Here is a 21,653-nt window from a genome sequence, read left to right on the forward strand (position 1 = left end):
TTGCACCCTGGCCCTCGTTGCACCCTGCCCCTCGTTGCACCCTGGCCCTCGTTGCACCCTGGCCCTCGCTGTGCCCTGGCCCTCTCTGCACCCTGCCCCTCGCTGCACCCTGGCCCTCGCTGTGCCCTCGCTGTGCCCTCGCTGCACCCTGGCCCTCACTGCACCCTGTCCCTCGCTGCACCCTGGCCCTCACTGCACCCTGTCCCTCGCTGCACCCTGTCCCTCGCTGCACCCTGGCCCTCGTTGTACCCTGGCCCTCGCTGCACCCTGGCCCTCGCTGCACCCTGCCCCTCGTTGCACCCTGGCCCTCGTTGCACCCTGCCCCTCGCTGCACCCTGCCCCTCGCTGCACCCTGCCCCTCGCTGCACCCTAGCCCTCGCTGTGCCCTCGCTGTGCCCTGGCCCTCACTGCACCCTGTCCCTCGCTGCACCCTGGCCTGCACTGCACCCTGTCCCTCACTGCACCCTGGCCTGCACTGCACCCTGGCCCTCGCTGCACCCTGGCCCTCTCTGCACCCTGGCCTGCACTGCACCGTGGCCCTCGCTGCACCCTGTCCCGCACTGCACCCTGACCCTCACTGCGCCCTGGCCCTCGCTGTGCCTTGGCCCTCGCTGTGCCCTGTCCTGCACTGCACCCTGACCCTCGCTGCGCCCTGGCCCTCGCTGTGCCCTCGCTGTGCCCTAGCCCGCACTGCACCCTGGCTTGTCCTTCTTTGGTCTCCCTCAGCCCTCCAGGGCTAGGACACGGGGCTGCTCTTCAGGTCTCTAACCCCTTAGCCTGGCTCTACTAGCTCTCCTCTGTGCTAACCAGAGGATAAGGCCTCTTTTCCACCTGTCTCACTAGCAAGGCTGGGACAGGCAGGAAAGAGCTGGAGTCCCCGAAGTAGACTGAGAATCTGGTCCCTGCAGTACCAGCACTCATCCTGTCAGGCCTGGTTTTTCTGTGGAGTACAAATGGCAACAAGATGCAAATCTTAGTTTTGTTTCATTTATTTCTTACAACTTCACAGATTGTGTGTTATAGTATTCAGCATGTTCAAGTGTTGACAATGGAAACATTTACTTTTGTGTGTGTGTATGGTTTTTCAAGACAGGATTTCTCTGTAGCTTTGGAACTTGTAATGAAACTCTCTAGACCAGGCCAGGCTGGCTTTGAACTCACAGAGCTCTGCCTGCCGCTGCCTCCCAAGTGGAGGATTAAAGCTGTGTGTCACCACTACCCAGTGGAAACATTTACTTTATAGGAAGTATTATATAACCTAGAGAAAATTAGCCTAATTTACTCATTTCTATGCTGTTAATATAAATTTTGTTACTCTAAGTAGGAGGAAAGTCATTGTTTTCCATGAAAGTGTTCAGTGTATCAATTTCCAGAGATATTCTTAAGTTTGCTGTTGTTCACTTTCACAATCTATCAATAACATTAACTAAATCTGTAAACCTTTTGTGTGGGGAACAGAAAGGTTCGCTGAAAACCTATCAGAAGCCATTCCCTGGATTCTAATCACGGAACTTCAACGTCTCCATGACTCGGCAGCCAGGAGCCACTAGAGCAGACAAGGGTGACGTGCAGGAGGACACTCAGGGTGGAAGAGTGGGTCTTTCCTGTCAGTCACTGCCAGGTGCTCTGAGCCTCACAAGAGCCCGAGGGATGGCGGCCCAGGCTGAGCTCTGCAGGTGACCTGGATTAGTGTTTGCATCCTTAGCAGCACCTTGACCTCTCACAACCGTGAGACAGCTGATGCTCTCCCCAGGGTTAGTTGAGACTAGGAAGCTATGCAGTGCCTGGCAGTGTGCTGAGCACCCGCACACCCCACAAATGAGACAACTCATCAGGCCCTGCTTACTGTTGGGTGGGAACTGGTAAAAGTGGCCATGCCTCAGACTTTGGCCTGTGTAGCCTGAAAACCCCAGCCACAGCCCTTACTGGAATCCCATGGCTTGGAGTTCTCAGTCTGTTTTCAAAAAGAAGATCCTTGAAAGTGAACTGTCTGTTAGAGTTTAGATGTTTAACCATTCCATGTGTTAGCCATAAATTAAGGCCACAAGTTCAGCTTTCTGTATGTGCTCCTCACTTGAAGTGTGCACTCGCTGGCTTAGCAGGACAGTGTCCAAGGTCAGCTCCCTTGGCTTGTCTGCTTCAGCAGACAGTACAGCAGAAACCTGTGGCATTTGAGGAGCCGCAGTGGTCTCTTTGGTGACTCCTTCGTGGCCCAGGGGGTTAGGTTAGGATCTGCTCTGCTCTGTACTTGTGTCTCACGCCCTTGTCAGGGGGTGTGAACAGAGCACACGTCATCACTTCTCACTCTGGGTCATACATTTGTAATGTGTCCTTAGCTGTGTTTACATGATTGCAGCAGAGCGCGCTCATTCAAATCTATGCTAATACCCCAAAGAAGCAAATGGGGTACTTTCTGACTGCCTCCTGCTCAGACTCCAACCCTGCATGAAGTTAGATAACTTTGAGGAGACCATAGTGATCCCTTTCATCTCTCTAGAGCTGCTGTTCTTCCTTGAGCCATGCAGTCCCATTGTTTTTAGCCAGAGGGAAGCCACAGTTGCAGAACGGGAACATTATGTCTAAGGTATACTGTGCGGCAAGCACATTGCAGATATTTGATTTATACATAGGAAATCATGTTTCCCTGTGTCCCCTTCACATCAGCTGTGATGGCCCCTACTTTATATCTGAGGACATAAAGGAAAATGCCATAGGTTAAAAGCAGGACCAGACTTGGACTCAGTACTGAGTCTAATGCCTGTGGCTACCACATCACTGAACAAAATTCCAGCCAAAATCTGTAAGAAGGAAGAACTAAATGAGGAATGAGGAATCAAATGAAAGAATGTATAGAGTATGATTTTCTAAGTAGGTAGTACCCCTGCTAGACAGTCCCATCCCTGCATTGGCAAAACAGCTACGTGTATGGTTTGAGTATAGGCCCTGGCGAACGTAGCCAAAGTGGATTTAAAGTGGCCTTCCATCCTTCCCTGTAGCAGTGCTGGGAGTGAGTAGATGCCGGAAAACTAGATACCCAGCTGCTGCACCGAGTCCTCATGTGGGCTGGTGGGTACCATTAAGACTGCTCCTTGCAGTGTTGACCCACGGTGTCCTTGACCTCGGAGACACCCTTCTAAACCTCACACCACCTGCAAGGGAAAGGGACTACTCTTCAGCACAGCACCCAGTCTTCCTCTAGGTGGGGAGGAAAACTCGGACCCCATTGGCTGGACTGTTTACCACTGCTCTAAGATTATTAGAAAAAATAATTCTGGAAATTGGCTGTCACATCAATGCCATTTAAGAAGATTACTTGGTACTTTACATATTTCCAGGAAAGTAAAAAAGAAAAAAAGTACTCATTTTTGCCAACTTTATTTTTAGAAAAGTATTTTATTCAAACATGCCCTTACTTATTACAGACATAAATACATGCATTCAGACAAATGAATACACGAGAGAACCGTATAAAGTAATTGGCACATCACTCCAGGATGCTTTGTCAGTTACTGGTAGAATTTGGTGCCTCTAACTTTAATCTTCTCCATTAAAATATCCATTCTGCTTCAGATTGTGAAGCCCATAATATTTTAGACTGTCTCCATGGATCTGTTACTTTTGCTTGTCAATTTAATTTGTGCTCTATGACTTTGGGTGGCTTGCTAGATTGTTCATGGGAACCTGTGGTCTACAAAGGATGCCCGGCATGGAGTTCTAACCTCTCCAGAGAGACTGGACATGCAGTGTTTGTGTTTTTATATAGATTGGCACACTCGTTTGTAAGCAGCCTAATCACTGTGATGGTGCAGGGGATGGCAGCTGTCGAGAGCTGTAGATGTGCACCACTGTCATGATGCACGCCTGCAGTGTCTATAGGATGTTCACTTTGCCACAGTTTCAGACACTATCTCATTTAATTCTCAGCTTCCTTGAGCTGAGTTATTTCCCTCTTCAGAGCTAATGAAAACAGACACAGCAAGAACAGTTCAGTTACTTGCCAGAGATCACAGGATAATTAGATCACCACAAACTTTTGCCAGGGGCAGGGAGATGGCTCAGTAGATAATCATTTGTGCAATCATGGTGACCAGAGTTCAGATCCCATAACCTACATAAATGCATAAGTGCTGGGTGAGTGTGGAGGCGTAGCTCTAATCCCAGTACTCAGGAGGCAGGAACACACTGATCGGCTGAATTGGCAGTATCTTCAAGCTGTGGGTTCAGCAATAATTAGCTTACTGACTCAGTGATACGGAAAGTGTTTGAGGAAGACACCCAACTTCACCCTTACAAACTACACATGTAAATACACACACACACACACACACACACACACACTACACTTGCATACTTATGCAAAAAGAGAAGTTGCCAAATGATAACACTAAATGCATCCAAAGCAAACCAAGTCTTAGAATGTTGGAGTGGTGCTTGTGGGTCTTGCCGTGTGATTGCCTTTTCATCTGTCCTCCCTTGGACAGAAGAGCCCTAGAGCTATGGGAGCAGACAGGCGGCAGTGGGAGAACCGAACCCACTCCACAGCCTGCACTGTTGTAGCAGCCTTATCCCTGCCCTCCTGCCTGTTGTGTGTCTTGCCCAGGGCACACTCCACATGTCTCAGCATGGCCTTCCTTTCTGGCCATGGGATCCCTTAATATTGCAGAACCCACCCTGCCCAGTCCCACCTTCTTTTTGCCTCTTTGTCTGCTTATGGTGAACTCCTTAGATGGTACCTGCCCTGTGACATCTCCCTGACTGTCCTTGAAGAACTTAGTCTTTCTTCCTCCACCCCTCCACAAGTTGCTTCTCTTTTCCTAGACCTTTTTCCACTATTTCTCTTGGTGACTTCCCTAGCAAACTTTGAGGCCCTAGGTAAGAGACTGGTAGATGCTTACGTCCTATTATCCCTTCTGTGTGACTTACAAACTCAAAAGTTAAGAGAATGGATAAGTATATACATGTAGCATTGAGTGAGCAGTTAGTAATGAAGAATGGTTTTTAAAGCAACAGTTTGAGCTGAGCGGTAGTGGTGCACACCTTTAATCCCAGTACTCAGGAGGCAGAGGCAAGTGGATCTCAATGAGTTTGAAGCCAGCCTGGTCTACAGAGTGAGTTCCAAGACAGCCAGGACTGTTACGTAGAGAAACCTGTCTCAAAAGAAGAAGAGTCTGAGCTAGCAGGAAGAGTGCCATTCCAGGGTCACATGGAAAGTGTTCCATTCCACTCAGTGACGAGCTGCAGAGAGATGTTCCTTCGTAGCATGGACTGTTCAATGAGGTGAGGAGCAAGACAGGAAGGTGAGCTGGGCATGTGCATGGTGCCTGGCACAGCCCAGAGCATATAAGGCTAAGGCTTGAAAAGCAGAGACTGACCCTTGTGGCTCTGACCCCGACTTCTGCTCACCAAGAAGGTTCTCACCAAGCTTTTGGTAGTAAAGATTCTTACTTGGGGAAACGGGGTTTGCCCAGAGTTTGTGTAACCTCCTAGGCTTCCAGAGTGAGAGCCAGCTATCTAGGAAAAGCACTCCTGTCATCAGAAAGATGGAAGAGTGTAAGAAGTATATAGAAAGTCTGAGATTCAGGCAAGCTCTAAGCCAAGGTGTCCCAATTTTCATGTGACTCTGTCTTCTAGATGATGTCTGTCCTTATGAATACCATTGTCTTTGAAGACTGTCGGAACCAGTGGTCAGTATCTAGGCCTCTCCTAGGTCTCATCTTGCTCAATGAGAAGGTAAGTGTGCTTTCAGGAAGGGCCACAGGAGGAGGGAGGGGCTATTGGACACTGATGACCATGGGATAGAGAACTGGGGTCTTGACAACCCAGAAGTCCTTTCCTCAAAGGCTTCAGGTCTTCAGTTAGCAGAGGCCACAGAGGCCCACGCACTACACTGTATGTGGAATGCTGAGCCGTATCTTGAAATAACTCACTTGCCTTGCCACTCCACGGGAATTCTGAGCAGCATCAGCCCCTTTGCCTTCTCCTCCAGCCTCTCTTTATATCTGGGGACCCCAGACACGACCACATGAGATGACAGCAGCAGCAGCCTTGAGGGAGTGTACCTAGGGCCAGTACCCTTCATTCGGGAAGCACGCGCCCGTGCCTCCACAGTGCTCTGACCACCAGACTGCCTCCCAGCACTCTGGCCTCTCAACAGTCGGTAGGAACAGTGCATTACTGCTTGGGAGAATGAATTGTCTATACAATAAGATAGTACTGGGAAAAGACAGTGAGATTAGAGGCAGCCGCATACATTAAAATTCAAACGAAAATCCCAGCCTTGGAAGGAAACTAATAGAAGAAGAAAATATATCAAAAAGAGAAGAGCTGTCTCATCATTCACCTGTGCTGAAGTATCCAATTTTAGCCACATTCAATAGCACTGTCATTCATCTTCCCTCGGTGTTATTGTGATTTAAATCCAAGCTCTATAAAAGAGAGCAGTTCTTTTAAAATGATTGAGAGGGAATAAGGGTAAATTCGGTGTTTAGAAAAAGCTTATGACATCACAATATTATACTTTACTGATGGAGGCAATATTTCATGGTTTAGGATGAAAAACTAATAATTTTCTATTTGGTGTGAGTCACCGCATCATTATAAAGGGAAAAATAAGTAGTTCCGTGCATTCCCAATCTTGTTCAGGAAGACACTGTGCTTCAAGTATAATGCCTCTGATATATAGTATTTAAATATTAGTCTGACTACATATTAATTATGTGTGTTTTTTGATGTGAGCTGTTTTAATGTATGATGGAAATTAAATATCATACAGCTTAGGCTTGAAGAGATAAACATATGACTGGCAAAATGTTGTCTTTTGCTGAAATTGGCTGTTTCCAGTGATTAGGAGCTCCGCTCAACATCGCAGCTTGTTTCTGTGTGTGTACAAGACCGCAGACCCCAGCAGAAAAGGAGGGGGTACCAGGTGTGCCAGCAAGTGCTCCCAGAACTAAGAACTTTGAGAAGTGAGGCTGAAGGAGAGACCGTTGGCCTTGCCTTCAGTCACCCAAGTGCTTCCCGGGCATTAGGTTAAGTCCTCCTCAGCCTGAGGCCCTTCTTTCAGCCTTCCTGTGACAAGTAGAGTTGAGACCCCAGAAGACCGGGTTCAGTCTCCCACAGAGAAGGCAAGGATTCCATCAGGCTAAGCAGTAACAATGCAGCAGTCACAGCAAAAGACTCTTAAGAGCAGGGAGGGCACTTGGTACACCTAGGAATGCTTATGCGGCTTGGGTTTTCTCTAAGGATAGAAAGTTGAGTGTGGATGCAAACCCGAGTATCAGGGAGCACAAGGAGACCCCAGCTGGCCTGGCTTCCTGCGAGGGTTGGAGTTGGAGCCCAGCTGACACTGTCTCTCCCAACAGTATTTCAGTGAACTGAGAGCAAGCCTGATCAACAGCCAGCCTCTGCCCAAGCAGGAAGTCCTTGCCCAGTGTTTCAGGAACTTGATGGAAGGAGTGGAACAGAACCTGTCTGTCAAGAACAGAGACAGGTGAGCATTGCCCAGCGGGGGATCTCTAGAGGCATTCCAGGCTTGCTGAAAACAACGGGACTACAGTTAGCACAGCTCACGGATTGGTGCAGCTTTCCCATTACACCTTGTGATCTTAGACCCAGGCCAGTCCCAGTCACTACATTTTACTGGGTATTTGCTCATCGATGCCAAGATCTAAAAAATACAGCCTTTGCCCTTAAACAGTTATAATCCAACAGGAAAGAGCAAGTAAAGGGGAACTCACATTGTCCATGGAGATGCAGAAAGACTTCTGGCCTTTGAACAAGCGCAGGCCTAGGGGGTGGACACCCCAGCTAATGTTACCCCTGCTTCTGTACGCTGCGTGAGAGAAAAGCAGCAACTTCTCTGCTGAGTCTCTTCTACAGTAAGGAGACAGTGATGGCACTGGATGTGGTGTTTAGACAGCAGAATGGTCCTGAGGCCAGTGAGCCGTTAGGTGTTGGTTTCTTCCTCTGCATGTTATTTCAGAGTTCCTGATGTCATTGGCCAGTGAGGTCTAACCAAATTCATCACTACGAATGAATTCATTTATTCAGTTTATAAAACTAGAAGCATATGGAACCCGTGGTAAACAAACTATTCCGAGCTCTTGGCCTCCTGGAGCTCACATCCTAATGGTAAGACAGACAGTAGTCACTGATAAGGAAGAAGAAAATGTGCTCAGGGAAAACTTCCTCCCTGACCTTTCATCAGACACTCGAGCATTTAGAGCAGATGCTGTCCGTCACCCAGGAAGCAGCGGATCCCAGGTATGAGCTGTGGTAATAAGGCGAGGTCAGCTGGGGTGCAGGCACCTTCCCTTGGCCGTTCATCAAACTCTTAAGCAATGCTCTCACATCCAGAAAGGGGCAACCTCAGAAGCTGGAAAAGGAGAGGCAGGAATTTTAAGTGGCATTTCTGAGCTGCTCTGTGAAATAGTGTGGGCAGTCCTCTTAGTCTCAAGAAAGAACGGCAGCAAGGACTGGCTGCTGTCGTTGTGCCCACTGTGTAGAGAGAATATTTTCAGGCCTTGTCTCGTTGACTTGATAAAATTCGCTCCTGCATTCCCTTAAGACAGTTAGTTACTCATATTAGGTACTAGGCCAAGTGGCTAGTCATTCAGGCTGCCTAGATAGTAGTAGTAGAACCAAAATTTGGATGCAGGGAGTATAACCCAGTGGGGGCTGGAGAGATGGCTCAGCAGTTAAGAACACTGTCTGCTCTTCCAAAGGTCCAGAGTTCAATTCCCAGCAACCACATGGTGGCTCACAACCATCTGTAATGAGATCTGGTGCCTCTTGAGGAAGAGACATGGTCAGTCGTTCTCATCAACTTAGACCATGAAACCCAATATGGACAAGTTCAACAGAAGCGCCATATACAGGCTGCCCATGCATGCTTCAGCAGTGCCAGGGCATAAATTTTGTTCATTCATTCAGTATAACCCAGTGCACCTTTTTAAGTTTGTTTTTTTAAACAGTGTTATATAGCCTAGGCAGGTCTCAAACTCACTATGTAGACAAGGCTAACTTTTTATGATTACATTTATTCAGGGGGCAGCTATCAGAGAACAGCTCGGCAGGAGTTAGTGCTCTCCTTCCACTGTGTTGGTTCTCAGAGACCTGACTCAGGTCATCAGACTTGGCAACACCTCCATTAACCCACTGAGCCTTCTCACTGACCTCCAAGAATAACTGAAATTTCTGATCCTCCACTCCCTAAGTGCTGGGATCACAAGCATAGGCCACCATGTCCAGTTTATGTAGTGCTGGGGATCAGACTAAGGGCTTCATTCACAGTACACAAGTATTCTACCAAACTGAGCGCACACCTCTGCACGTTTGTGCTGTTTTCTGAGATAGTTTCATCACAGAGATGCCAGCTAGCCTCAGACTCAAACTCATGATCCTTCTACCTCTGCTGTCTGACTGCTGGCATTCGGACAGGAGCTTCAACTTCCCACTGCCCCCATTTTTCAATCACTAAATTCTGTTTTAGTGAAATCCTAATAGTACATACCTTTGGGAAGACTGCAATGATGAAAGCATTCATCTGTAAGCTCAATTCAGTATTTGATAGTGTAAACAGTTTTTTAATGTTTTCTATGTAGAACTTCAGATGTCCCCATCCCTAAGCTGTCCAGAGTGGGTTTGGTAGTGACTTCTTTTCAGGGGAGGATGGTCTGGTAGCAGAAGCGTGGTGGCCAAATGAGCACCCAGCACCAAGGAGCCTTCCTGCAGGATCCTCTCCTGGGGCCTGAGCTCCACGGTGCCCTCCCTCCAGCTTTCATTCGACCTGCAGCTCACCGCTTCTCTCTCCACAGGTTCACACAGAACCTCTCCATCTTCAGAAGAGATGTGGCAGAGGCGTTGCGTAGTGACGGCCACTCTGAGCTGTGCAGCCTGGACATGATGAGCTGACCCGCCTCCCAAGCACGCGCTGTGCAGCTTCTGTCAAGAGACTCGGCGTCCGCGTCTGCGATGCTGGCGCCCAGAGAATGTGTTCTCAGAACAAGCAACAAAGCCCTACATTTTTATAAGTCTGACCTAATTATAGAAATTCATAATAGTGCGCATACAGTGTAAATTCAGTATGCAAAGCAGAATGTGTTTTTAGTCTGTCTGGGTTCCCACAATGCTGAGAAGTCTAGAAACTATATTTAACCAAAGAATATAATAAACAAGCCTAGCACCCAGTCGTGGCTCTGAGATCAAGGTTGTCGATTTGAAGATGCAGCCCACAGTGTGGGTCCTGGATTGAGACAATTGCCATTTGAACCTGTTGAATTGATAGTTTTTACATCTGGAAAACACTACATTAGGGACTCTGGGCTGTGGGCATTTAGAGGGAGCCTGGGTTTGCTATAAAAACCTCCCCCAGGACTGCACATCGGCCTCTCTGCCTCAGCAGCATCTGATAAAGTTGAGAGACAGTAACACAATTAAATGACTTACAAACAATGTTTGCTTTCCACTGGCATAAATCTGAAGTGGTTCCGTCTAGAAGAATTAAGCCGTGTGCTTGCTGCCTGCAGAAATATGTCTTTAGGGCTCTGGAGGCCTCAGGAAGAAGTTCTGGGTGCTCCAGGACCTGGTCCTTTTGGCCCCATTTGATCTGAAGAGGAGCTGAAGGAGGCATGTAGCGTTTGAAGCAGCTCTGCCTTCAGTTCAGGTGCAGGCTGTCAGTTCCCAGAGGACAGAGTTGCCTTCCATCTTCTACACTTTTAACCACTGTTGGATTGTGACTTCATCCAAACACAGGAAATGGAGGCCTTTTCAGTCTGGGACCCGCCATAACTAAGCTATTAATTTGACATTGCCACTGTCAAGCGGGCCTCCTATCTTACTGCTCTGTCCTCGTGGTTCAGGCTTACAATAAACACTGTGCCCATTATTTCTGATAAGACATGAAAGGTTGGCCTCACTGTTGCAGAGAAGAAATCCACAGGCTCTTCCTGTAATCTCGTTTCTCAGACAGTGTTTCTTCAAACCTTTCTTGATAGTTGTGTTTGCAACAGGCTTGTCATATAAAATTGAGTCACCTAAGTTTATCTTAAAGTGTTTGTCTTCTGTGTGCAGAAGGGAGTCAGGGGACATTATGGTCTGGATGAGACTGCTTGTGGTCTTTAATGACAAAGAGCCTGAACCTTCTCCACCCCACTCTATTAGGAATGGAACTTCCTAGAGAAGACAAGTCCCAGACTTTGGAACATCAGCTTTCAAAGGAGCTTGACAAGAATTTCTCTTTGGTTTTTGTTTGGTTTTTAATTTGTTTAGTTTTGGTTTTTTGAGACAGAGCCTCGCTATGTAGCCCAGGCTAGCCTGGAACACACTGTGATTCTCCTGCTGCAGCCTCTTCAGTAGAGGTTGACAAGTGTGGGCCACAATGCCTGGCTTCTTGGGTTTGGGGTGTTTGGGGCTGGGTGGTTATAACTGCACCTCATTTCCACAAACACGCTGCTAACCCCGTCCGAGCGCTGTTTCTTTACAAATGCCGAGGGTCGGAAACACTACATTGTTTGCATTAAAATGTTCACAAGGAAAGGATGCTGCGCTGCCCTTTCTTTGCCACACAGCCAGCTCTCACCTGGGAGCTGAGCAGCAGGCGGACAGCCTCTTTCAGGCTTGGCCAGCTGTGTCCTTGTGCCTCAGTTGGGCTTGACTCACAGAGCGCTCTGTGAGCAGCCCACCTGGGAGAGAGTGCCTTCCTTAGCCACACTGCCTCCCCTCCCACTGTGCACACTAGGAAGTAAGGCCCAAAGGTGGCTTATAGCTTACAACTCCTGTTGGTAGATTTTCCACTGGGATCTGTCTCAGAAGAACTCCTTGCTGCTCCCGGTGGTAAACGGAAATGTTTATAATATTTAGGTTCATTTCCACCTGTTTCTCAGAACTTGGTTATTAACAGTAAATGACTCCAAAATTTCACTGGATTTAGGGCTGCCTGGAGATGTAAGTCGGTGGTAGAGCACTGCCTAGTGTTAAAGTAACATTTATTTGCTCCTGAGCCATGGAGGGAGCAGTCCGGCTGGGCCCCTGGTCTAGCGTCTCTCACAGGCTACATACATGCAGTGGTTGGCCAAAGCTGAGAGCATTGCACAGCGCGAGTGAGGAGCCCGGCTCACCACACAGTTCTTAGCTTGTGGGGAAGAGCCAGAGACTGCAGAGATCCAAAGATAGTCTTCAGCCGCTCTAAAGGGCTTCCATCTGCTGCTGTGAAAACCCTAGTCCTATCGCACACACTGCGGAGGAACCCACATTGACAGACAGGATGGGTGCGGGAGGCAGAGACTCTTGGAAACCTTATTATTCAAAGCTGTCTGCCCCAGCCGACCTGGCCCTTGCCACACATGTTTCTCTCTTAAACTAGCAAGTTTTCTAATCTTGATTTTCCTTGGACGTTCTATTGTGATTCCCTCCTCAGAAAGGAAAAGGAAGTGGGGCCGCCAAGTGTTGGAAGATCACCTTTATGGTACCACAGGCATAAGCCCAGTTTGGGACTACCAAAGCCACCAAACCCTTGGAGGCCAGCGGGAACAAAGACCGGTGGATTTATACAGGAGTGGCTTCTGGAGCCATTCTATCTCAAGATGAAAACTGCCATGTTAGGGTACCCAGCAGACCTGCAGAGGGCATATGAAGACCACTAGTGCAGCTATTCCTGCGACCAAATAGCGGATGCATCTGTCGGCCTTGACTCAGCAACAGAAAAAATAGCACTGCCAATTCTACAGGGCACGAGTAAGTGAGGATGTGGGATGTGTTTGCGCACAACACCATCCTAAAGAGATTCTAGTGTACAAACATACAGTCTGGGCTCTACATCAAGCCAGCTAATCCTTAAGGAATTCTCTAGGTATCCTGACCCATCTCAACTTTGGCTTCCCATGTGGACTTTAGATCCTAACTCTAAAGGTGTGTCTCATTTTTCGGTGCTGTACCATCAACATCTAGGGCAGGACACCAAGGAGCACACGGTCCCTGCACTGTGTGTGATCATCAGAACAGCCCAGAAAACCCTCTCGGCTCCCCGGAGTCCATTCCACTAGCATGACAGCCTTCACACACCTTGAGATTGTGGCAATGAGACCCCTTCCAAATGTGTGGACTTTGTAGGTTGTCCACACATTCAGGGCACATCCTAGCTCTCGCCCTCGGCAGCTGCAGGTTGTTGGCCAAGGGCCTCTCATCCTTATAGTAATTGCCCCTGAAGCCTCAGTCCTCAAGCAGAACCCATTGCCTGGGGCCATTTTTCCCCTCCAGCTAGCAGCCTGAGCCGGGAATCAGTTATATTTCCTAACTGCACCTGTACTTGTTTTCTACTTAATCCCAAATTGGGTCCTCTGTGGCTGGTACTGAAGAGACGGACAAGGGACCCTTTGGACTCCACAACCCATGTGACTAGATACCTCAAAAAAAAAAAAAAGCCAGTCTAATAAGACACTTTGAGCTGCGTCTGTGAGCGCTTCCATTAATTCATCCTCCTGCTGTACTTCATAAAATCGTTCTTGAGACTTTTTAATGTTTTATTGAGGTGCAAGTTTACGAGGAAGTGAACCTTTCCAACTACAGCAAGAGTAACCTGCCTCCTTGGCATATTAAAAAATAATGTTAGTGTCGGATTTTACGTCCCACAGTTTGGATTGCTGATAAGAGCGCTTCCCTTGACAAGATTCTTTTTGAGGTTTACAGAAAGCGTAATAAAATATGTAAGTTACATCTCCACAAACAAAAGCTATAACATAAGTTATTTATAAGCGTGAGATACAAACAGTATCACAATAAATAAGCCATAAAGGGTACCTGCAACATCCATCTTAATGTAATTTGCCCAACAAAGGGGTTGAAACGAAGTCAAATTCAGTAGAGAAAATTTGTCAGGAAGGAAGCAAAGTTGTAGAACACAGAGTGGGGGAAATGGCTGATGGGTGACGGGTGTGAGGTGATGCTTGGAGGTCCCTGATGAGACTGCAGCATATGCTTGCCCAAAGGGACTGCCCCACCTCTCCCACCCCGCACAGCCTGCCATCTGCACTTAGTCGCGGCTCCAACACCCTCCAGCACCTACCAGCCCCTAGGGAAAAAATATCCTGCAGCCTCGTGCTGCTGCCAGCATTAGCTCCCTTCCAGGCATAGCCACTCAAGGCCATAGTCTGAAACTGACCAAGCCTCAGGATCCTAGGAGCCCTTCATCTACACCAATGGTTCTCAACCTGTGAGTCATGAAAACTTCAGCAAACCTCCGTCTCCAAAAAAATTTACATTACGATTCATAAACAGCAAAATTACAGTTTATGGTTGGGGGTCACCACAACGTGAGAAACTGTATTAAAGGGTCGCAGCATCAGGAAGGTCGAGAACCCCTGCTCCTTTACTCATCCACAATAAGCCAATTAATGAGACCAAGTCTCTTCCCTCGTGGAGCTGGCGGGCTTTGTCGGCAAGTCAGATGCAGCACTCCAGTGAGGACCACAGGCTGGGATAGAGAAGGTCTGTGGCCAGGGATGCTGAGGAATTGAGGGAGGTGAGAGCTGGCTGGATCTTAAAGGATGCAAAGGGTCCAGCCATGGGATGAGCGGGGAGAGAAGCCTGAATGGAGTCTACAAATTTCCAAGCCCCAGTTCTCTCCTTTTTTTTTTTTCTTTATTCCCTCATCTGTCCTAGCATCACACCATAAGCGTAATGGCCCTCCAGTGAGGCCCTGTGCTGAATGGGTGTTCTACAAGAGCTTTCAGGCCAGGAGGAGAGGCAGGCAGCAGCCCCCTCCCCCGCGCACACACACCAGCCCTCACCTCCACACCTGGCTCCTTTACCCAGGTCCCGGGTATAGAAGAAGTGAGTGAAAGGAAGAGTGGACCTCAGAGTCCACTCGGTCAAAAGATGGCCCAGCTCCAGCCCTCCCCAGGGGCATGTGCTGAAAAGCACCAGCTCCAGGGTGAGGTCTTGTGTCCACCCACCACCTAAGGTCATTTTTCCTTCCAGCTGGCAGCCTGGAGCCTTTTCAGATCCCAGGTACATTCTTCCCAGAGCCCTCCCCACTGTGGGAAGCTATGATTTCCCTGCTCCTACTCTCAGATAGAGAACGTAAGTATGGAAGTCGGAATAGCTAGGAAATTTATGTGCTCAGTAAATACTTGTTGGAGAAGTTGGGTCAGCGGTTATTTTCCATCCCGAAAACTAGAGGACCCTAGGATCCTGAAGGACCCTAGAGCTCCGACGTAGGATGTGTAGTAAGCAGGTCGGGAGCCTGTAACATGATGTGTGTGCCAAAGCATGTGCTTACGCCTTCTGTGGAAGTAGACTAATATTTCCCTCAGTCTTTCAAATAGGATAACTGGCCCAAATACACTTAAGGGCCTTGATTCAATCCCTACTCCATTTAAAGACAGGAAAATTGAATCCCAAATCACACAGGAAGTCAGTGACTGGAGAATCTGTGCTGCCTCAGTCCAGACTTATGGACCACTTGGCAATTCCAGCGTCCTGCCACTCATTCCTGAAGCTCCGAATATCCTATAGCACCTCTCCCCACCCGCCCCCCTGCAAGACCACCCTTTCTCCAGCCTCACTGCCTGGGACCAGGAGAAGATTTATGCAGCCTGGAAGTCTCTAGATCCCCCAAGAATCCTGACCCAGTTCCCTAGCTCAGAGAATCTGAATCTCCCTCTCACACTTAGGTGCTGAATTAATAGCAGGTTCAAAAGAGCAACAACTTCCCGGTTTCAGGAACACCAAATACTTATCAAAACATGCTCGCCAAACCAGGCTCAAAGGAGACATTATTGCCTTGAGTGCGTTTGTTTAAATGGGGGGGGGGGCAAAATAAACTTTAAGCACAACAAATAAATTTGTAAAAAGTAAGAGCAAGACAAAACATTCGTGGCAAAGCTGACTCAAAGAAACAGATAACGGGGGTGGGGGTGGGCATGTAGCTCAGTTGGTAGAGGACTTTTGTAGTACTCGCAAAGCCCTGGGTTCAATTCCCTGCCCCACATAAACTGGACATTCAAGAGGTAGAGGCAGGAAATCAGAAGTTCAAGTGCAAGGTGTTTCTCCATTACATTGCCGTTTGACACCAGCATGGGCTATGTGAGACCCCATCTCAAAAACAAAACCGGGATAATGAGTCTGGCAGAGAGGAACATTCCTGTAAATCCTAGCACTTGAGAAATTGAGGGTTAATGAGAGTTTACGAGTCAGCCTGGGCTCAAAATAAAAGAGGATAATGAAATGAAGCTTCCCCCTGTCCCCCAGTCCCAAAGATTGAGCCCAGGATCTTCCTCATGTTAAACAAGGGCTCTACCACTTAGCTATAGCCAGCCCATCAAGGACATTCTTCAAGACCAATAAAACCGACTGTGGCAAGTGTGATCCGTAAGCAAGCACAAAAGTGTAAGAGAGGGTAAGCAAGAGCTGTCAATCCCAACAACCAATTCCCATATTTATTTCCTAGTACCTCTGAAAGCTAAAAGAGATGGACAGGACTGGTTTCCAAACTTGGGAGGCACCAGAGTCAGTAGGTGACTTTTTGGCAGACTGCTGAACCCCACCCAGAGTTCCTGACATAGAGGGCCTCCCCAGGATCCAGGCGTCCCTTTTCTAATAAGCTGCCAAATGCTGCAGACACTGCTGCTTCGGAACCCGCTGGCTGTGACTTCTCCCGATTTACTGCTTTCCCGGACTTCCTAAAAGCCCTCCTTTGTCCAAGGAAGAATGGAAGGGGGTGTGCAATCACCAGCTCAGAACTCAGAGTGACTCAGGAGCTGGACTCAGGAGCTCCTGAGAGGTGAGGCTGAGCCCCTCACCCCTGCTGGGCTCCCGGCTAATGCTTTCTGCTGGACCAGCCCTTGAGTCTGGCTCTGCACTAAGAAACTGAGGAAGAGAGAAGGCTGAAGCTGCTGAGCGAGTAAACTGAGAGGTTCCTACATATGCCCTGGAAGCAGTGCTGGTCATGCCATCCACATCCTGCTCATCTTGTACCAAGGACCTTTTGCCACAGCCTGTTGGGCATTTCCCCAACTCCTGGAAGAGGCCAGGCCTGGAACCCAGGGTCCTGGACAGGCATGAAAGTAGATGCAGTGACGTGGCAAGGTCAGCCCGCTCAGATCTGCACTCAAGTGATCTTGGCATAGCTTCCCTCGCTGCGTGAGTGGGGAACTAGTGCCACCCATGCCACACAGAGTTCTCAAGGACAAGAGAGTCACCTCTGTCCTTAAAGGTACTATTATATAATCCAGAGTGTGGACTGTTGGGAGTGGAATCTCTTCCAGCCACTTCTACTGCTGGTATCTCATTTTGTTCTCATGGCTACCCTGGGGGTAGCTACTACCCTCTCTGTTTTACAAATAAAGCAAATGAGGTTGGAGAAGGGCAGCAGGGAGCCCCAAAGCCCTCAGATCTCCAGCAGCAGTGCCTGCTTTAAAAGGGAGAGGCCCCCAGAGCCAGCACAATAGTATCTTTCCTTTCTAGAAGTCCTTGTCTGGGGCCAGGACATTCTGCACTTCTCAAAGCTCGGTGAGAAGCCAGCACGGTGGCTCTACCAGAGCCAGCAAAGCTACCCAGTGTCACACAGCTGGCAGGTGATCTAACTGCCCACCAGGGCCTAAAGGAGCTACAAAGCCTGAGTCATCTGGATTGTGGAGAGCAAAATGACAGGATTTAAAAGAAGTCACTGCCTCCTTCCTGTACTCTGACCCCATCCACGATACCTCTGCAAAATAAAACTACCAACAAAATAAACAAAATAAAAATAATATAATACACCATCCATCACACTGAGTGTGAGGATGGGAAGGGAGCTGACAGATTGTGCTGCCCTGCTAAGTGCAGGGCTCTATGCTCTTAGCAGTCTCAATTCTCTCTCACCATGCACTAACGCTAACACTATGCCTTACCCCATTTTATAAATGAAAACCCAAAGCCTAAAATGATGGCGTCACTACCTCAAGCTTACTCAGCTAGGAAGTGGCCATCCCAAATCTGCACACAACTTCTGACCAACTGCACAGAGATCGCTTGGGGTCTTTACACTCTGGGAACGTGAGAAAGAGCCCTGCCGGGAGTTCAGCTCAGAATTTACTGTCAACGACTTTTACGACCCGCGGCTAGGAAAAGACTCTGAGTCTCACCTAGGCGGGGAGAAAGGTGACCGCGCCCCATGTGGTACTGGCCAAGGTGCTGCCGGAATGATGTGGACAGTTCCGGAGGCGACAGCAGAACTTAGGGTGGTCAGCGCCCAATCTGAACTGGAGCCGGCAGGTGCTCACTGCTCGAATTTCCTAAGAAAATGTCTCCATTTGCTCCAAATGGGAACCTCCCCATCCTGTGCCACTAGCGAACTGAGGTCCCCAAACCTGCTGACACTCGGAGGGATCCCCAACCCCACGACCACAGCCCCGTCTATCCCGCAACGAATTTCGAGGGGCCGGATCCCAGCTCCCCACCAATTGACCTCGGGTCCCTAGTCCAGCCGGGCCCCGCACGCGTGGGCACCTGCGAGTCACCGCTCAGTCCTCCTGGCTGGGGCCAGGGAGCGTCTCCAAAGTGGCCGCGACGCCTCGTTGAAAGCTGGGGCGGGGGCAAATTCTCCCCATACGGGTGTCCTCGGACGCATGGAGAATGCTCCGGTGCTCTCCTTGATCCACGCGTGGACAGCTCCGAGCTTGCACCCCACGATGCGACGCTTTCGTTGCTCCGGCGGAGGGCAAGCCGCCCAGAGGCTTCCGTAGATTTCATAAGATTGTTCTTAGGTTGCATCTCCATTGTAACTGAAGATTCATTTTGTTTGGGGTTTGCTCAGATGAAAGAATTTAGAAGACAACGAAAACCCCCGCGGCAAAAGGCCATTTCCCTAGCAGCGCTCCTGCCGGCGGTCGAGGCGGCGGGAAGCGGCCAGGCTCGGAGCGGGGAGCGTCTGCTAATTGCAGCTTCGTTAGATTTCGGGTTTGAGAGGCTGCGGTTCGGGCGCTAATATCCGCCGCCCATTATCCCGGCTAATAAATTTGACCTATTGTTCGTTTGTTAAAATGATGTCACCTTGGAACAGTCCCTAAGCTCCTATTTCCATGAATTAGGCCTTTATTGAAAGCCGGGAGCCAATGAGAGGAGAGAGGCTTGTTGATCGCAGCCAATGGCTGCTGCGGGAGACGAATTAGCAGCGGAAACTCCAGGTTCGGTTCAAGAAAGATGACACAGAGCCTGTCGGGCCCGCGCACTCTTGGCAAAGTTTCAGTGCGACTGGAGGCGCCGGGCGCTCCATGGCCGCGCCGTAACGGGGACCCAGCCGCCTCCCCGCCCAGCCCAACCCAGCCCTTCCGCCCGCCCAGGATGGAGGCGCCCGCCAGCGCGCAGACCCCACACCCGCACGAGCCCATCAGCTTCGGCATCGACCAAATCCTCAACAGCTCGGACCAGGACAGCGCACCCGCCCCGCGGGGCCCCGACGGCGCCAGCTACCTGGGAGGGCCCCCCGGGGGCCGTCCGGGCGCCGCGTACCCGTCTCTGCCCGCCTCCTTTGCGGGCCTCGGCGCGCCCTTCGAGGACGCGGGATCTTACAGTGTCAACCTAAGCCTGGCCCCCGCCGGGGTGATCCGGGTGCCAGCGCACAGGCCGCTACCCGGGGCCGTGCCGCCGCCTCTGCCCAGCGCGCTGCCAGCCATGCCCTCCGTGCCCACGGTCTCCAGCCTGGGCGGCCTCAATTTCCCCTGGATGGAGAGCAGCCGCCGCTTTGTGAAGGACCGCTTCACAGGTGAGCAGAGCGGGCCACCAGGAGCCAGGCCTCGGCCCTCCGGGGGCCAGGGGCGCCGCGCCCTGTGTACTCCTCCACTCCCAGGAACGAGTCCAGAGGCCCAGGCATGGCGGAGGCCTAGGTGCCCAGGGCTCGGGGCGGCCGTGGAGGGGAGGGGAAATCCGAGAGTTGCGGGAAAAAGAAACCAGCGTCCCAGGGAAGGTGGGGGGGGGCCGTCCCTGCCTAGCTCGGCGCTGCCGGGGACGCGCGGGACGAGCGAAATAGCGGAGCACTGTGTCCCCAGGGGCTCCACGTACGCCTGAACGGTGGTGGGGCTGGGCTTCAAGGGGCCTCATGTGTCTCTGCAGCGGCGGCCGCGCTCACGCCCTTCACCGTGACCCGGCGCATTGGCCACCCCTACCAGAACCGGACGCCGCCCAAGCGTAAGAAGCCGCGCACGTCCTTTTCCCGGGTGCAGATCTGTGAGCTGGAAAAGCGCTTCCATCGCCAAAAGTACCTGGCCTCGGCCGAGAGGGCGGCGCTCGCAAAATCCCTCAAAATGACGGACGCGCAGGTCAAGACCTGGTTCCAAAATCGGAGGACCAAGTGGCGGTGAGAGAGGCCCGGCCCTGCCCTTCACCTGCCCCGCCCTGAGCCGCAGCCCAGCACCCTGTCCTCTCCTGTACCACCCCCTGCCCGCGCTCCCTGAACCACGCATCTCCCCTCTTTTCCAGATTTGTTGTTCTTCCTTCCCACCGACCTGTGTTCCTCTCTCCATCTCTCTTATGCCTCCGCATCTCCATTTCCAGCCCCACCTCGCCAGTGTTTTGTTTCGCCTCTTTTGCTCGTTTGGGTTCCTCCCACCTGCCCCCCCACCACACACATCCCGGGCCTCCCATACTCTCCTCCCTCTCCTGTTCCAGCCCACCCACTCGGATTTCGGATTGATGGCCAGGGCTGTACGGTCCTCACTACAACTCTGTTTTTTATATGATCCTTGCTTCCATCTAACCCGTAAACGACGAAGCGACGTGTCCTAGAGAGGGCTTCAAGACAGTGTCTGGGAGAATCTTACCAAACTTATCAAGCCAGCCAGTCCACCCGTGGGCCCAAGTGACCCCATTGGCCGCAGGGCCGAGGCAGTTATACATTGCCCTGTCGCTGTTATCCCACAGGGGATAACAAAACACACACACACACACACACACACACACACACAAAAAAAAAAAAAAACCCAAGATTTATTGTTGGCGAAGCCACAAAATCCGGTGTGCAGGTGGACGGCGGGCAAAGTGCCCTCCCAGCGCCCTCGGGGTGTACAAACAAAACCCAGCGGTCCCACCCGCCCTCCCACCCCGCGGGCCTCAGGGAAAGTGTGTGCGGGCGGGCAGCGGGCGGCTCCGCGCCTCGAGGGGCTAGGCTGCCTTGTTCCCGGGAGGGCTGGGGCACGCTGGTGGCCTAGCAATGCCCAGTGCGTGACAGTGCTGTCCCTCTCCCTCCCTGGGTGCAGGCGGCAGACGGCAGAGGAGCGGGAGGCGGAGCGGCAGCAGGCGAGCCGGCTCATGCTGCAGCTGCAACACGACGCCTTCCAGAAGAGTCTCAACGACTCCATCCAGCCCGACCCGCTCTGTCTGCACAACTCGTCGCTCTTTGCTCTACAGAACCTGCAGCCCTGGGAGGAGGACAGTTCCAAGGTCCCCGCAGTCACCTCGCTGGTGTGAGCCACCAGCGCGCACCGTAGCTACAGATCGCCGCCCCCACCAGGCGGGGCGCCCGGGTCCCCCAGCCGGGCTGGAAAGGGAAGCTGGGCCGAGAGGGGCAGGGCGGCCCGGCTCGCGTGGGCCCTGGGGCGCTCCGCACAGTGCCGGCCGCGGAGGGGGGCTGGGCCCGGGTCCGCGCGACTGCACAATCCGAGCCCCCGCCCCGCGCCCTGTCC

At 50.9% G+C, this 21,653-nt stretch overlaps 2 protein-coding genes across 5 annotated transcripts in view; both read left to right on the plus strand.

The window, feature by feature from the left end:
* Positions 1-11,283, plus strand: part of Ranbp17 (RAN binding protein 17) — a 337,456-nt gene extending 326,173 nt beyond the window's left edge. For 2 of the 4 annotated variants that reach the window (XM_041676348.1, XM_041676346.1), the window contains 3 exons: positions 5,632-5,730; positions 7,362-7,489; positions 9,816-11,283. In XM_041676348.1, the coding sequence (XP_041532282.1) occupies positions 5,632-5,730; positions 7,362-7,489; positions 9,816-9,912 (324 nt within the window). In that variant the 3' untranslated portion in view covers positions 9,913-11,283. The remainder of the gene's footprint in view (positions 1-5,631; positions 5,731-7,361; positions 7,490-9,815) is intronic. The other 2 variants (XM_041676345.1, XM_041676347.1) reach the window with 1 other exon arrangement.
* Positions 11,284-19,317: 8,034 nt separating this feature from the next.
* On the plus strand, positions 19,318-21,438 carry Tlx3 (T cell leukemia homeobox 3). The gene is made up of 3 exons (XM_041676662.1): positions 19,318-19,738; positions 20,086-20,329; positions 21,228-21,438. Exons 1-3 carry the CDS (start codon positions 19,318-19,320, stop codon positions 21,436-21,438), a joined length of 876 nt encoding a protein of 291 aa, XP_041532596.1.
* Positions 21,439-21,653: the final 215 nt, after the last annotated feature.

This window comes from Microtus oregoni, unplaced genomic scaffold (assembly GCF_018167655.1).
Source record: "Microtus oregoni isolate MIOR12 unplaced genomic scaffold, Mior012 000027F_ref0000203, whole genome shotgun sequence".
Taxonomy (NCBI): domain Eukaryota; kingdom Metazoa; phylum Chordata; class Mammalia; order Rodentia; family Cricetidae; genus Microtus; species Microtus oregoni.